The sequence below is a fragment of the Pelobates fuscus genome, chromosome 1, assembly GCF_036172605.1.
Source record: "Pelobates fuscus isolate aPelFus1 chromosome 1, aPelFus1.pri, whole genome shotgun sequence".
Taxonomy (NCBI): domain Eukaryota; kingdom Metazoa; phylum Chordata; class Amphibia; order Anura; family Pelobatidae; genus Pelobates; species Pelobates fuscus.
In genome coordinates, this window is record NC_086317.1 from 76,228,359 (window position 1) to 76,244,710 (window position 16,352).

At 38.8% G+C, this 16,352-nt stretch overlaps 1 protein-coding gene across 3 annotated transcripts in view; it reads left to right on the top strand.

Moving 5' to 3' along the window:
* The window catches only part of CLUH (clustered mitochondria homolog), a 58,431-nt gene that overhangs the window by 29,232 nt on the left and 12,847 nt on the right, over window positions 1–16,352 (top strand). For all 3 annotated transcript variants that reach the window (XM_063449788.1, XM_063449780.1, XM_063449797.1), the window contains exons 6-14: window positions 3,040–3,194; window positions 5,364–5,489; window positions 9,091–9,238; window positions 9,626–9,718; window positions 10,593–11,287; window positions 13,565–13,788; window positions 14,698–14,802; window positions 15,466–15,566; window positions 16,072–16,224. In XM_063449788.1, the coding sequence (XP_063305858.1) occupies window positions 3,040–3,194; window positions 5,364–5,489; window positions 9,091–9,238; window positions 9,626–9,718; window positions 10,593–11,287; window positions 13,565–13,788; window positions 14,698–14,802; window positions 15,466–15,566; window positions 16,072–16,224 (1,800 nt within the window). The remainder of the gene's footprint in view (window positions 1–3,039; window positions 3,195–5,363; window positions 5,490–9,090; window positions 9,239–9,625; window positions 9,719–10,592; window positions 11,288–13,564; window positions 13,789–14,697; window positions 14,803–15,465; window positions 15,567–16,071; window positions 16,225–16,352) is intronic.

Here is a 16,352-nt window from a genome sequence, read left to right on the forward strand (position 1 = left end):
TACAAGGAAACATGTATACTGCAACACCAGTAAAAAAGAACATATGATTATCAACTCCCTGGCTAAAGACAGCAATATAGTCATACGCCCAGCGGACAAAGGTGGTGGAATAGTTCTACTCAACTACCAATACTACAGAGAGGAACTACTGTCTCAACTACAGGACACCAATACATATAAAATACTACTGGGTGATCCCACAATTCCGATCATGAAGCAAGTATCCTCGATAATACAAAGAGGCCTTGAAGCCAACTACCTCTCCATGGAACTACAAAAAGCTTTAATCCAACCTACACCAAGAACACCTATCATTTACACCCTACCCAAAATCCACAAGAGTATGGACCACCCTCCAGGTAGGCCTATAGTCTCAGCCATTGGGGGTGTCCTTGAACCACTGGCGAAATGGCTAGATTTCCTATTTAAGAATACAGTGGAAATGTTACCAACCTGCATAAAAGATACTCCTAGTTTATTGAAACTCCTGCATCAAACCATACTTCCAGATGAGACTACCTACCTGGTGACATGGGACGTCAAGAGTCTCTACACCATAATCCCACATGAAGCTGGTATTGAAGCAATGCGCAAAGTACTTCAAAATTCCACAGTATACAAAGGCCCCCCCATAGAATTTGTACTGGAAATCCTGAGGATCGTTCTAACTTCCAACTACTTCAGGTTTGAACACACCTGGTACCAACAGACATCAGGCACTTCCATGGGGGCAGCCATGGCTCCGATGTATGCCAACAGCTACATGTTTGTATTTGAGTCCCTACACATCCTACAACCTTTTGCTGCAAATATAATCTTCTATCGTCGATTCATCGATGATGTGTTTATAATATGGAGAGGGGACTTGGAGTCAATCACATCTATGGTAGATTCGATTAATGAAGCACCCACACCGGTCAAACTCACAATGACAGCAAGCCCCACAGAAGTCGACGTCCACATCTACAAGAACCAGTCCAAATTGGCATACACCCTCTATACCAAACCAACAGATAGAAATACAATACTCAAAGCAGACAGTTTCCACCCGAAACCACTCAAGGAATCACTACCACTCTCTCAATTTATGAGGGTAGTGCGCAACAATTCTGATCCTGTGAATACCCAAAAACAGATCAAAGAGATGTGGACCAAATTCAGAGATAGAGGCTATAAAGAATCAACCTTACAACAAGCACTGATTAAAAGTCAAGAGCCAGCACGACAGAATACCAAAAATATTCCACGCCTGGTATTTCCAACCACGTACCACACAGCGTCCAACAGTCTACAAAATGCACTAAGGTCCAACTGGCGCATCCTAGAACGTGACCCGAGCCTACCAGAGGTCTTCCACAATCCCCCCATGATGTGTTATAAAAGAGGGAGGAACCTGAAGGATCTTCTTGTCAAAACAGATCCAGTGCACTGTTACACCAAGGAACAGACATCTGTTAACTGGGGCTGCTACCGCTGTCTGGGCTGTGTCACCTGTAGTCACATGTCACCAGGTAAATACTTCACTCACCCTCATTCAGGGAAGAGATACCCTATCAAACATAGACTCACTTGCACTACAGACTTTGTAATCTACAAGCTGCTGTGTCGCTGTGGACTGTCCTATATAGGAAAGACAGATCTCCCCTTAAGAGAACGCATAAGGAACCATCGTTCTAATATCCGCATAGCCTATAGGGACAATAAGGCTGACCTCCCTGTGGCCAAACACTTTTTGGCATTTGGACACCCCCTTCCAACGTTGAAGTTTATGGCTATAGACCATATCCCCTCCCTTCGCAGAGGAGGAGATCGTAAGAAACTTTTACTTCAACGGGAAGTCTATTGGATTAAAACTCTGAATACTGTCCACCCTAAGGGTCTCAATGAAAAATGTGCCTTATCAGTATTTTTAGGATAATTCCTCTATGTCTATACTTAGCATCTGCTACTTATCTATGGTGTGCTAAACTTTAATGTGACAACACTTCCAGTATATTAATTGTTGCTACATGTGTTAGCTACTGTATTGACAATACCATGTCATTATGTGTCCAGCTCAATATGCCTAATATGTACAATTATATTATGTTACTATTTTCAAATAGTCACTGTGTGTCAAGTCCTGTACCAACTCATTCCTATTGCTATTACCATGCTATAGCTATTCTGTTGAGGTTATGTTGTCTTAGCACTAAAACATTTTTGCCACTTAAAAAAGTGCCAGTACAAGCTATTACTATAAGGTTGACGGTACTCTGTTGCTACTCCCACCAAGTCCTTCCCTTATAGATAAGATGCATTCTAACTATTCGTCTATTATACTAATAATTTGTTAGCTCTGTGATTCACCATCTTGTCCTGCGAGTATTTGTTTTTAATAATTAACTGCTTAGTAACTTTCTATTTATACAAGCTTTTTTACACTACTGAATCAAGTACCTGGGCAACACCGCTGGCTAAGGATGATGAGAGTTAAAGTTCTGTTTGTAATCACGGTAACCTCAAACCATGCATACTGGATATTGCCAGGAAATGGTTGGAACACAAACACTCCCCTCCCCCCTTCCCTCTGAGCCCCAATTATGCAGATACAAGGGCAGAGTGGGAGACAGCCATGGCCAGCTGTGCTACATCCAGACACTGATTCAGTAAGTACACTCCTGTGGTGCATATTTAATTTAATTTGAGTGTTCAGTTTGTTTTGGAGGGATCTGGGGTATATATTCTCTTGTCTGCACATTTGTTACATGTTACCTGTCCTGATGAAAGCTCCATGTTGGAGCTGAAACGTTGATATTTTATATGGAATAAATAAAAGCTAAATTTTACTACTTCAACCAAGTCCCAGGAGTGCGATTGTTTCTACACCCATATCTACCTTTGCCACAACCAGCACCGGGCACTACAAAAGTCTTCTTGGAGTGCAAGCTACTACAATGTATATATATATATATATATATATATATATATAAAAATTTTGACTTCATGTCCGTGAGCGTCACTTAATTAAAGCTATCTCTGACAATTGTCTTATTGCAGCCTTTGCAGTGTCTAAAAGTTCTCACCATGAGTGGCTGGAACCCTCCGCCTGGCAACCGGAAGATGCACGGAGACCTGATGTATATCTACGTTATTACCATGGAAGATCGGCACGTGAGCATCACTGCTTCCACCAGAGGATTCTACCTCAATCAGTGAGTGTCTGTCCTGCAATCTCATGTAAAGTCTGCTTATTTACGTGTTTATTTTAGGTAGAATGAAATTGTGAGCCAATATGGCCTTGATTTTAATACCAACACACTTCTCTGATTGCCCCATTCCAAGAACACTAGCAATGACCATAATGTATTAGAAGTATCTGTACTGCTCCCTTTTGTATTTTTTACCTGCATCATTCTTTCTCATCAAGATTGTAGTCTGTAGACTTTGTCAACATGGATTGCCCTGCAGATTTGACATCATCCATTCCGTATAGCCCTGTCTTCAATAAATGGGACTGAACTAGATATTCTGAGAATGTGGTTACGTAGTGTCATGATAGACTGGTTTTTTTTTTTTTTTTTATCCTTGCTAAAATCTACATTGTGTTTTAAGAATTTTCAAGTGGCAAATATATTCAAACTTCAGCTTAGCTGCAATTGGATAATGTCTTAAACACACAGTATGTTGTAGCCGCTGTAGTTCCCCTATTTACCATTATAAAGTCTCAAAGCAGAGAATTTAGCAGCGCTTACCGCACAGATATCTTCAACTCTCTTCTATTGTTAGTACAAGATTCTCTATATAAAATATGTAAATAATTAAGAATACAATAAACAAATAGGGATTGTCTTGGAAGCAATAGTTTTGTCTTTTCAAATATTTTATTAAAATATGAATAAATATAGTCATATAAAAACTTGATAATTATATTAATTTACAGCAGAGATTATATGATCAAAGTATATGCTTGCTTGCAATATCCGTAAAAGTCAATCTCTAAGCCTTGTAAGATGCAGCGGCATCAATTCTCTCCTCTGTGTGTGATATTAATAAGTACACCTATTTATACCATAGATTTTCACTCGGGTCATGTTTAGGAAAATAGAAAAACAAACCTAATCTATCTCAACTTGACCATTAAATGACAAAGCCTTGACTTGGTCATTTCACATGGGGACCACTAAATCAGTCTATTGTCATAAGCTATACATCCTAATCGGTTTGGACTAAATCCTTTTAGGTGGGCTTTCCTTCCCTCCTCCCCCCCCCCTTGATGTCACACTAACCTAGAACGAGATGGCATTTGTACGAGAATCAATGTTTCTAACAACTTGTTTGCTACATCTCTTAAAGACAAAGTACACCGTTTAAGAAATACAACTTTTCATTCTAAAAACCTACAATATTTGATAATGTCCATAACAATGTGAACGTATAGCAAGCTTAATACACCACCATTCTCCCTTTTGCCTCTAATGCACATAGTCGGGGAATTGGCTCTTGTTTGTGTGCTTTTTGCAGGTTGTTTAGAGGACCGAAAGTCTCCGGTCAATTTTAATGTATTAGTTGTGATGTTCCTGCTTTACACGTCCTCAAGATGTTGTTAAAGTTTGTTTGTTTTGATACGCCTTTCTAGAACAGGAAGAGCAAAAAGTAAATATGACATTAGCGGCATGAAAAATATAGCCTCAAACATAATCTCCAAAATAAATAATATAAGAATGTGAGAACGGAATGGAGCCACCAGAAGTGAAGCACATGTATTACCCGGCCCAAACCCAACCAAACATGTTAAAGTATTTGTGTTATTTTAAATTTCATATCATTGTATGTGTGTTGTAAAAACTCGGAGCGCTTGGCTTGCAAATCAAGACAATATTTTCTGATTACGCTAAGTAAGTGACCTTTTTGGCACTCCAGATGTTTTGGACTAAATCTCCTATAATGGTCTTACTGTAATAAAGCTGGCAAACCATCAGGGGAGATCTCTAGACGTTTTTGTTCCAACTCTCCCATGAGTAATGGGTGTGCATCGTGACACTTGGAATCCAGTAGCTGCAGGAGAATCAAAGATTGGCATCTCCCAGCCAGTCATGTTTATTAATCCATTTTATATCCGACCAAACACAACTTTCCAATTTAGCATAGGGCTAAATTTAGGATGGCTTCTCATGCTGAAAGTCGGCTGTATTATTTGTTGCACGATGTAGCATTGAAACATTATCCCTGTTTAATTATTTTGTGTTTTCTGCCCTGCCCTTTTCGTGGCAAATTAATTTGTTTTAATTTTCTCTCATTGTGGGCAATGTATTAAACTTCACCAAGCCAATTAAATGTGGAGTGCTTGACTGGACGGCCCTGTTCCCATTTTGTTTTTCCAGATCTACTGCTTACAGCTTTAATCCTAAACCAGCCAATCCCAGCTTCCTCAGCCACTCCCTGGTGGAACTGCTGAATCAGGTCAGCCCTACATTCAAGAAGAATTTTGCTGCCCTACAGAAGAAAAGGTAAAACCAGATTTCATTGTCAATTGCTCATAAACCTCTACTGTTTTCTATTTGGCTATATTAGCCTCACATTTGAAATCCAGCTTGAATTCCAGGCAGTTGTCACTTTAAACCTTAATCCTCAATTGTTGTTGCTTTTATGCATCAACACATTCTTTCCAACACCTGGATGCATCTACATAAGAGTTTTATTGAGCGGAATTGGGTAGGGATGAGCATTCACAAGATAAGGAAGTGATTTCTTTAGAATGGCACAGCTGTTATCATTCTAGTTCTTTTCCGTCCCAAATATAATGAAGATGCTTTTCCCACGGAAATAATGGGTTATTATTGAAGTGGCAAAATGTAAGGGGTGACCTGCTGTGTCACTGGGGAAAGTGAAAGAAATGTTTCATGTTGGGGAGGCAGGATTGATGACTAAGGTTCTGGGCGTTATTTAATTGGAGGGTGGGAATAAATATGCTGCATCAAGTCTAGAACTGCTTTGTCTAGGAATGGCTCCTTTTTATGTGTATATTTAGAACCCACGTGATATCAAGAATTAAAGGTGCACATAAAGCACTTCTGCTGCTTGGAGTCTGCAGTATTTGTAACCGTTGATTAAAGTGCTGATTTTCAAGAAAATTCAGCCCTTTAATAAAAACTCGCCAATAAGCGTCCCCAGCTGTCAGACAACTGGGGGTGATTTCTTTTGTTGTGCTAGAGCAAGCTTGCCTCCCCCCTTCTCAATAAGCTGCACTGTAGCCCAGTAGAAACATCACAAAGTCGCTTGTGCAAGCCTCTGGTGTATTCCCCAGCAGGTGTCTTTGGGGTTATATCTACTAAAATGTTAAAGAAAAGGTTAAATTCAGTGGACTGTTCCTTTAATGTGCGCACTGCTTTTATAGAAAGAATTAAAACTAGATGCAGACTCTAACCTGCCTTAAACCTGATATTTAATTATCTGCTGAAATATTATAGTAAATTATATAGTGCCAACATATTCCGCAGTGCTGTATATTTAGCAGGAAATCACATCTGGGGAAGATGTGGGGTTTCTGTAAGAAGCTAGCAATTCTACTTTCTATGTAATGATTTAGCATTAATGCTGTTTTTGGAAATTTTATGATTTGTTTGCCCGTGCGTTCATTCTGATGTCAAAACCTTCACTTTATTTTGCTCGTAGAGCATTTGTTATGGAAATAGTTTTTTCTCATTTACTTTTATAAACCGCATTGCTCGACACATAGGCAGCCTGTCATCTGGGCACATGATAGTCAGGATGATACGTCCCTCTTCAGATAGGAACATTGTCCTTGACACCCAGTGTTTCACGGTCACTCTCACTTTTCAGCCTTGTAGTGTCCTTCCATTTAATTTCAAACATGCAAAACTTAGTAGATCTTGTCAAAGTTTATCAAATGTCCTTTTACAATTTTAAAAATGGCGTGATTTCCTGAATGCAGCGTGTGCTCTTCTCACTGTGTAAGGAGGTCCCTTTTTTCCAGTCTGCAATATTAATTCTAACTTCAGTAATTTGCAAGAATACCTCTTTAGTGACTGATGTTAAGAGTTATTTTTTTTACTTTCTGTAAATTTGTGTAATCGTACGCTATCAGAGTATTAGTACACTAATGTACACTAACGCTCCTTTACTGTAATGAAGTTGTCTACTTCACATATAAGAGTTTGCAAGGAATTCTACATGGGTAGAAGAGCCTACAGGTTTGCATCATCACGTCTGTGCTACACCTGCTTTAAAGAACAGGATCCTGTGTTATCAATTAGCATAGAATTGTTTCAGAGAGAGTTTGCCTTAGAAGTTACCGTATATACTTGAGTATAAGCCGAGGCCCCTAATTTTACCCCCAAAAACTGGGAAAACTTATTGACTCGAGTATAAGACTAGGGTGGGAAATGCAGCAGCTACTGGTAAATTTCTAAATAAAATTAGATCCTAAAAAAATTATATTAATTGAATATTTATTTACTGTGTGTGTGTGTATATAATGAGTGCAGTGTGTGTGTGATGTAGAGTGTGATGCAGAGCCTTGGTTGGGGGTGGGCATTTTTATTATTATTTTTTAATTATTATAAATGTAATATTTTTTCTGTTATATTCATTTTTTTATTATTATTATTTTTTAATTATTATTTTATTTTTATTTTTTTAGTCCCCCCCTCCCTGCTTGATACATGGCAGGGAGGGGGTCTCTCACTCCCTGGTGGTCCAGTGGCATTGGCAGTTCAGTGGGGGGGGGAAGGGGGGCTGGCAGAGAGCACTTACCTCTCCTGCAGCTCCTGTCAGCTCCCTCCTCCTCCGCGCCGGTCCGTGCAGCTCTTCTGTCAGCTCACACTGTAAGTCTCGCGAGAGCCGCACTATGACCCCGCGGCATTGGGAGCTGACAGAGGTGCTGAACGGACCGGCGCGGAGGAGAAGGGAGCTGACAGGAGCTGCAGGAGAGGTAAGTGCTTCCTGCCAGCCCCCACAGCCCCCCAGTCTGTATTATGGCAATGTAAATTGCCACAATACAGACAGTGACTCGAGTATAAGCACAAAAAATGTCCTGAAAAACTCTGCTTATACTAGAGTATATACGGTAATAACTCCACCATGACTCAGACCATATAATGGTCATACGCCCATGTTTAAATTCTATAGCATTGGTTTATTAGAGCCATGAAAGCAATCTGTTTATTAGCTCATCACTATGTCCTATAAACAGTTTTTGTTTCTCCAAATTTCACATTATAATTTGTTAACTAATTTTATAATGAAAGGCTGTTTTTATAGGATTTTAAAACCCTGTTGGAGTCCTTGTAATTAGCTGCTATGTCGCAGTACAGGGTTATTTCTGTCAGTTTGTTTTGTTTTTTTGTAGTTATGTTTAAAAAAATAAATAAAATTATATACAGTATAATTTATTTATTTTTTGCTTGAATTTTGATTTATAACAAATCCATTCCTGTGTGGTGGTTTTTTCTTTTTCTTTTTTTTTTTTTTCTTTCTCCGGGCAATGACCCTTTCAATGTCTATTGTGTGTATATGTATGTATGTGTATATATATTTATTATATACAAGAACATGGGTATATATATATACACACACACTCTCTCATGTGTAGTAGTAGCAGTGTTGTTGTTTGTTTTTTTTGGGGGGGAGGGGGGGGGGGTTGATAAAAGGATTGCTCTTAAAACATGATTAACCAGGAAGAATACTATGTGTTTTACATGGTTTATGGTAGTAATCAATGGAGAAATGAAATAATTAGGTACACTCTCAGTTTATTGAAAGCTACAAAATGAATTTAATGCAGCCCTACTCGCGTAGTGTTTTTGTTTGTGTCTGTTAATTTATTTTTAATTAAAATGGTTGCTTTTAAAAGTAAGTCTACTTCCAAGCAATAGCACGTTTTTAGCTTCTCTATTGTATTCCGAAAATGCATAAAAGTCCTATGACCAGAGATTAAACGCAAACAGAGCTAAGTAGATGTTAAAATAAAATCCTGGGCATTCTTTATAAGAAGCTTTTGTTGGGCACTTTGCTCTCCAGTAAGAAATATCCCCTCTTGTGTACAAGTTTAAGTAATTTGTGACCATGTGGTGTGATGCATTGTTCTAGAGTTCAGAGACATCCTTTTGAACGGATTGCCACCCCATTCCAGTTATACAGCTGGACTGCACCCTTAGTTGAACATGTGATGGACTGCGTCAGAGCGGAGGATGCCTACACATCTCGTCTTGGTTATGAAGAGCACATCCCAGGACAGGTACCAATTGTTCAAGCATTTTTTATACTTGTGTAGGAGACAGGCTGGGCATTATAGAGGATGTAGCGCACAACAGCAGATGTGTCAAAGGCTTGCGCTAGCTGAGATATTACACGGTTGATCAACAATAATCAGCCACATTCTATTTGGCATTGGTCAAATGGTAAGCAGTCATGCTTACAGTTGCAGAACAAAAGCCTGAAGTAAGCTATAATTCATCTTTATCTTTGCAGGGATCCTGCAGAATTTTTGAGTAATGTATTTGCCTGCATAGCTTAACGATTCACTGGTTGTATTCGCCAGCTTTTGGGATGGGATTGAAAAGCATTGCATTACATTTTGTTTCAACAAAAAAAATAAAATGATTATTATATGTGATTATTTCAGACCAGAGACTGGAATGAAGAACTGCAGACCACAAGAGAATTGCCACGCAAAAACCTGCCAGAAAGACTCCTGCGTGAAAGAGCTATTTTTAAGGTATTACACGGAATACCCTATTTTTATAGGCGTAGATCTGGGGCAAAGTACAACATTTGCATAGGAAACAATGGATTGCTTCTGCCGATTGCACCAGATGCTCTCTTATGAATTGTCCCACCCAAAAAAAAAGTTTAATCAGTAATTTAATTGTATTGAATTTTCATTTTGGTAGTATACCTGTGTGTGGTGGATCCTGCTAATGGTGACATAATGGATGACTATGCAGGCTGTGCTCTATAAGAGTGGTAGGCAACCTTTGGTGTTCCAGCTGATGGACTTCATCTCCCATGATGCTTTGTCCACATGGCTGTAAGAGGATTCTGGGAGGTGTAGTCCAACATCTGGAGAGCCAAAGATTGCGTATCCCTGCTCCATATTGTTGTTGCTGATGTCTCAGAACTAATGATTGTAAAGCTGTGGATAAACTCAATGGTGTTTGTGTTGAACTGTTCTCAAATTACGTAGTAGTCCTCTTTGACATACGCCACAAATGCCATGGCAAATTGCATAGAAATCGGCATAGCTATTGCAGCTATGCATATGTTGTTGGCTTTAGTTTTAGTGAAGATGATTTAGTATTAAGCAAAAATAGTTCACTCTGAGTTATTCATCAAAATGAGAACTAAAACGGAATTTGAGGCCAAAATCGCACTGGAACTATTCTCCAAGTCCGCTATCATGTTTCCAGATTGGCCTAAATTTTACTTTTGAAAGTTTACTAAATAACCATGTAAGTGGGAACAGCTCTAAAACCTATATCTCTGTGCTATGATCATTTTATTTTATTCACCGTGCACATCACGGTTTAAAAATTCAATTTAATCTAAAAGGTGTCATGTGACTTCCCCCCCCCCCCCGCCCCCTCCCCTAGGTACACAGTGACTTTGCTGCAGCAGCTACGAGAGGAGCCATGGCAGTAATTGATGGCAATGTCATGGCCATAAATCCAAGCGAGGAGACAAAAATGCAGATGTTTATATGGAATAATATCTTCTTCAGCTTGGGTTTTGATGTCCGGGATCACTACAAAGATTTTGGTGGTGATAGCGCTGCCTATGTGTCTCCCACAAATGACCTTAATGGGGTACGGACATACAATGCTGTGGATATTGAGGGGCTGTACACACTTGGGACAGTGGTAGTGGATTACAGAGGTTACAGGGTAACTGCACAATCTATAATCCCTGGAATATTGGAGCGAGAACAGGAACAGAGTGTTATATATGGTTCTATTGACTTTGGCAAGACTGTTGTCTCGCATCCAAAGTATTTGGAGCTTTTGGAGAAGACCAGTCGGCCACTCAAGATCCAGAAACACAAGGTCCTGAATGATAAGGATGAGGAAGTGGAACTGTGCTCTTCGGTTGAATGCAAGGGTATAATTGGCAATGATGGACGCCATTATATCTTGGACCTTCTACGGACTTTCCCTCCAGACCTCAATTTCCTCCCTATTGAAGGAGAAGAAATGCCAGAGGATTGTAAGAAAATTGGGTTTCCTAAGGAGCACAGGCACAAACTGTGTTGTCTACGCCAGGAACTGGTGGATGCGTTTGTAGAACACAGGTAAAACTATATACATTGTATCCTGAATTACACTAACCATAGATATACTACAGGGAACTGTTGTGTTTTCCCCATACACATGATGTGGCAAGCATATATTTTATTTTTTTTAAGAGTAAATTGTTACAGAATCTTTTATGCTCCGTACACAATTAATTTGAATGTGATTACCATGTAGAAGAATAGTGACTGCCTTGAAGTGTTTGAAGTAGGCATGGAGTGTTAAACTACAACTCCCTTGATGCTTTTCATACTTTTGGAATGCTTTTAGAATGGCGAAGCATCATAAAGCTGTAGTTTTTAAAACATCTGGGGATCTACCTTTTGGACACCCCTGCTCTACACTGTTTTCTGCTACATGAGCTACTTTAAAGCAGCAGTCTGTGTAAACCATGTGTAAGTGGTGAGCAGATGGCAATATGTAATATCTGTGTATGTGTGTCTGAATAGCACAATCACAACACATGTCTGTTCCTGTTTGCATAGCTTTCCCTGTTACAGGTGAAATCCTTACTATTTACCTAGCAAGTTTGCACTGGAGATATTTACTTGTGCCAATGCTTCTCAAATGTGCGTTGCATCTGATGTAAGGGTGTCAGAACAAATCAATGTGGGATATCTGGCAATGATTTGTCTTTCTGCACCTGCAATAGGGTACCTTTTGTTTTGGTTAGAATATTCTGTTTAATCAATGGTAATAACCAACATGTAGCTTTTCATTGTGAAACTACAAGGCCATCTGTTCTACCATAGACCGTATCCTTTCTTTTGCATTAATTGCTGCTTATCATGACACCTGTTTTACCAAAGTGCTGGGTAGTTTCCTGCTGATATCTATGGTGTTCATGGTCAATTTTTTTTCTACTTTTTCTGCAACCTTTGCACATTTTCTAGAATTTCTTTTTTTCATATAATGTACATATTCAAAGGGTTTATGCTCTGTTAAAAAATAAAAATAAAAAAAGGAACAAATTCTTCCTCACCAATTTTTTTTTTTTTTCCTTTCTTGGTTTTTGGCTGTGTACACTTAACTTCATTTTTGCGTTAATGTTCTTACTTAATATATAGTCTTAATGAACTCTATGTAATCTAGGCCAGTGTTTCCATGGTAGCTGCATCTTTTAAAGTGGGATGGTGATTTTATGTCGCATCTGAAGGTTTTGATGATTGTGCTTGAACAGTATCATGGCAAACCTTTGCTTTCCACATTCACATAATAAACATAAAAGGCAGTGTTTATTAAGTAATAGGAGGCAAATGTAGGTCTACAGGCTGTATAAATGAGGACCGCAATACCTCTGCTCTAAGAGACTCCAGGCTCCATGTACTAAGCCTGCCAAGTTCAGGGTTTCATCATTGAAAATTCAGTAGGAACTCCCAGTTTGGGAAAAAAACGAACTTCTATTTTAGAGGCTGGTTCCTCCACTCTGCTTCTCCCACAAGAGTTGGTTGATCTCTAATCTAGTGGCAAGAAGGTCCATCACTGCAGCTGTTGGGAGGCTAGGTTCATGTTACCTTTTTATACTGACGGTCTCCTGGAAACCAATGCTTCTCTATGAGAAGCCCTTACACTTTGTGCAATTTCCCATGGTGGGTGAGCGAGGAAGGGCATACTGGGTGCAAGCCAGAAATCTTTTGATATCTACATTTTTCTGAACAGAGGACACTCTGTTAACTCCCAAAACACTTAAGTAAGCTGAACTGCCTTGGTGGTTTGGAATGTTTCTTCAAAATATGTTGAAGATTGTGCAGATAGATATGAAGTGAGGTTGTTTTTCTAACGGTGAGAACTTCATAAGAATCTTTTTATACAAAAATTGTTATAAACTAGTTGAACAGTTTGTCGCTTGCTGTTGTCCGTAAGTTCTAGCATGCTGTACATTGTGCATATCTGATAGTGATTCTTAACATGATTAGTGTTGCTCTTATTTTACACAAGATGTACCTTTTACTAGAATTAAAATACACAAAATGGGGAGTTATTTTGGGGTCTTTAATCTGATCGTATTTATTAAATTAGGTTTAACGTGCACTAAAAAGTGTTGCACTACCTATGTTCTGCCATTTTTCCCTAAAATATCCATTTCAAAAAAAGACCAAATTTAGAGCAGTAGAAAAAGAGAAATTAAACGAAACACTTTTCTGGTGGAAAAAGTGACAAATTGAATCCATTGTATCACTGGGCAAAAATACATTAATTTCACTTTGATAAAGTCAGCAAAAATTGATGTGCAGCTGTCACTTAATCCATTTTTTTGGTTTGTTTTTTATTCCCAGATACCTCCTGTTCATGAAGATGGCTGCCATGCAGCTGATGCAACAGAAACCTTCCGTACAGGAGAACGCAGGTGCTTTGGAAAATGGAAGCTCGCCATCGGAAGCTAGTAATAAGGACGAGCAGGCAGAAGCTGCCAAATCAGAAGACAATCCAGAGAGCATTGACGATACAGAGGCCAAGCTCAGAGAGCTGGAGGAAAGCATTGAGGCCCATAATGAAACGGGTATTTGGTTATAATTGGCACACTTTGTGGATTTTATTTTTAAATGTTTTCATATGTTATGAAAGTGAGATGCACAATCTGTGATACAAGTGCTTGTTTTAATAAGTAATCTATACATAAAGCAGTCATCTCTATATTTCTGTATATTTTAAATGTTACAATCCGTTGAATTGATCTTCTATAAAAGGTTTTTAAAGGCAAACCCAGAGTACAAAATTTCCACTTTTCATTTGCAATTAGAAATTCACCCCCCAGTGCATGTGCCATGGATTTTGATGTAGTTTGAGTGTATTGATCATGTACCTGCTCAATTCTCTCCCATTTTATGTTTATCTTTATGAACTCCTAACCACATCTCCCCTGACTCTGACTTTCACAGTCTGCAATAAAAAAAAGATTCATTTTCAATCAGACTTTAATTGGCTTTAGATGTGTTTATTTCCTGCTCTGTAAATTAAACTTTAATCACACACAGACTCCTGCAGGGTCTAGGAGGCTATTAACAAATCAGGAGATAGGATATCTGTGCAGTAATGGAATCTAGAACATCAAAGTTACTTTTAAGAAAGGCAGTGTGACTAGGACTGTATAGACAAAGTGATTTAACTCCTAAATGGCAGATAATTGAGCAGGGAGACTACAGGCACATAATCTATATACCAAAACTGCTTAATTCGGCTAAAGTTGTTGGTAACTATAATGTCCCTTTAATCCTGACCCAAGCTATTCTGAAAAACCTTCTTGAGATGGCCAGCAGCCTGCTTTTCTCGTAAGTGGCTGTTTTTACCATTCTGCTTTAAAATGTGGATATCGACAGAATTATGATTACAAACGCACATTTTAGGAATTTCAGTGACCATTACAGGTTCCATTACCAGATGTTCTGACTGTTTTTATTTGTATATTCAGTGGATGCAAAAAGTAGAGAGGTGATCCGGAAAGCTTGTGAGTCAGTTTGTTCCATCAGTGACACATCCTTCGACATTCGATTCAACCCTGATATCTTCTCACCAGGTACGGACTGGGCTTTTTAAATCACTGGCACTGTTTACAAGAACACATTACTAATCATTACATTTTATCTCTGCAAACCTGCACTTCCTTTTTATGAAAACACAGTGTCTATTTCTGCGCCAAGGGCATTTTAATAAAAGGGGGGGGGGGGGGGGGAGAAAGACATGTTCATGGACAAACTAAAAGCCGACACGTTGATCTGCACATTCCCGTATCAGATGATGGTTATCATCTAATGGATTGATTTTTAGCTAGTGTCCACATTCTGTTCATTAGAAGCAGTAGTCATTCAGTCACAAAGGCTCTGTGATATGCAAGGGCAGTATAAGGTCACTCATTGTTTACCACCTTGGGCCTAAGGCCCTTTTCACATTGTATCAGGCACTATATGTACAAATGTACCAATGTTTTCAGATCTCAATATTTATCCTGTACATTTGGCATTTGCCATTTACTAAGCAATCCAGAATGTTTGGTATTCCTGTTTCTGCAACTGGGATTCATTCTCTACTGCTGACTATGTGAAGAGCTGGTATTTTTTACAGAGGTCCTTCCCGCAGTTTCAGGGACATACTGGTGTCACGCTGTTTTTTATCACAAGGAATATTGATTTTTTACTGCACATTGCATACTGACCTTTTCCATCTTATTCTCATTTAACAGGCGTGCGTTTTCCTGAGTCAATTCAGGCAGAGGTGCAGGTTCAGAAGCTATTATTAAAGGACGCGGCTGCTTTTGTGCTAACCTGTCAGATACCAGGTTTGGTGAGTTGAAAGCTCCCCGATCTTGTAATTGTGCCTCTTTTCCTTTGTTTCACACTGGGGAGCCTCTGGCTGAGTGCAATGTGAGATAACATTTTATTCTATCTGCTGCTGAAAGATCAGATGGTCATAAGCGAAGTGACAAAGCTTTACTGTGACAGCATGATGTACGTTTTATATGTTGGTAAATTTTAATTTATTGTTACATATTATCGCTTAATTTAAAACTGCCTAGTTTCCTTAAAGATATCTAAAGATAATATAGTTCTTGCTTATTTATAATTACATACAAAACAATATAGACATGTTAAGGATTAGATGGAGTGAAAAACTTGTCTTAATTATACTTTATTTAATTTGCTTCTGTATTTATGAATCAAAAGAATTGAGTTCAGGCAGAAAGTGCTTGGAGGTGGGGGAAGTGAGCATTAACTACATGGTAATACTAAGGAGTAAAATATTATCTGGCTTCATGGTGATTTGAAATAACGTTGTTCATTCCTCACAGATTAAAGATTGTCTTGAACACAATATTGTTCCCATGGATGGGGCCACTATGACCGATGCAATGCACCAGCGAGGAATCAACATGCGATATTTGGGAAAAGTCATTGATATTGTCAATAAGTTTCCCATCCCACCCCAGATAGATCACGTACATGTGAGTAATCCATGTTTTAAACTCTTGGTTCATTTCATTAAGGGATAGAAATGTTAAATCTTGTTCTCCCCTACAGCTTAAATCTGAATATGGACATTTCCTAATCCAGTATTTATACAATAAGTGGA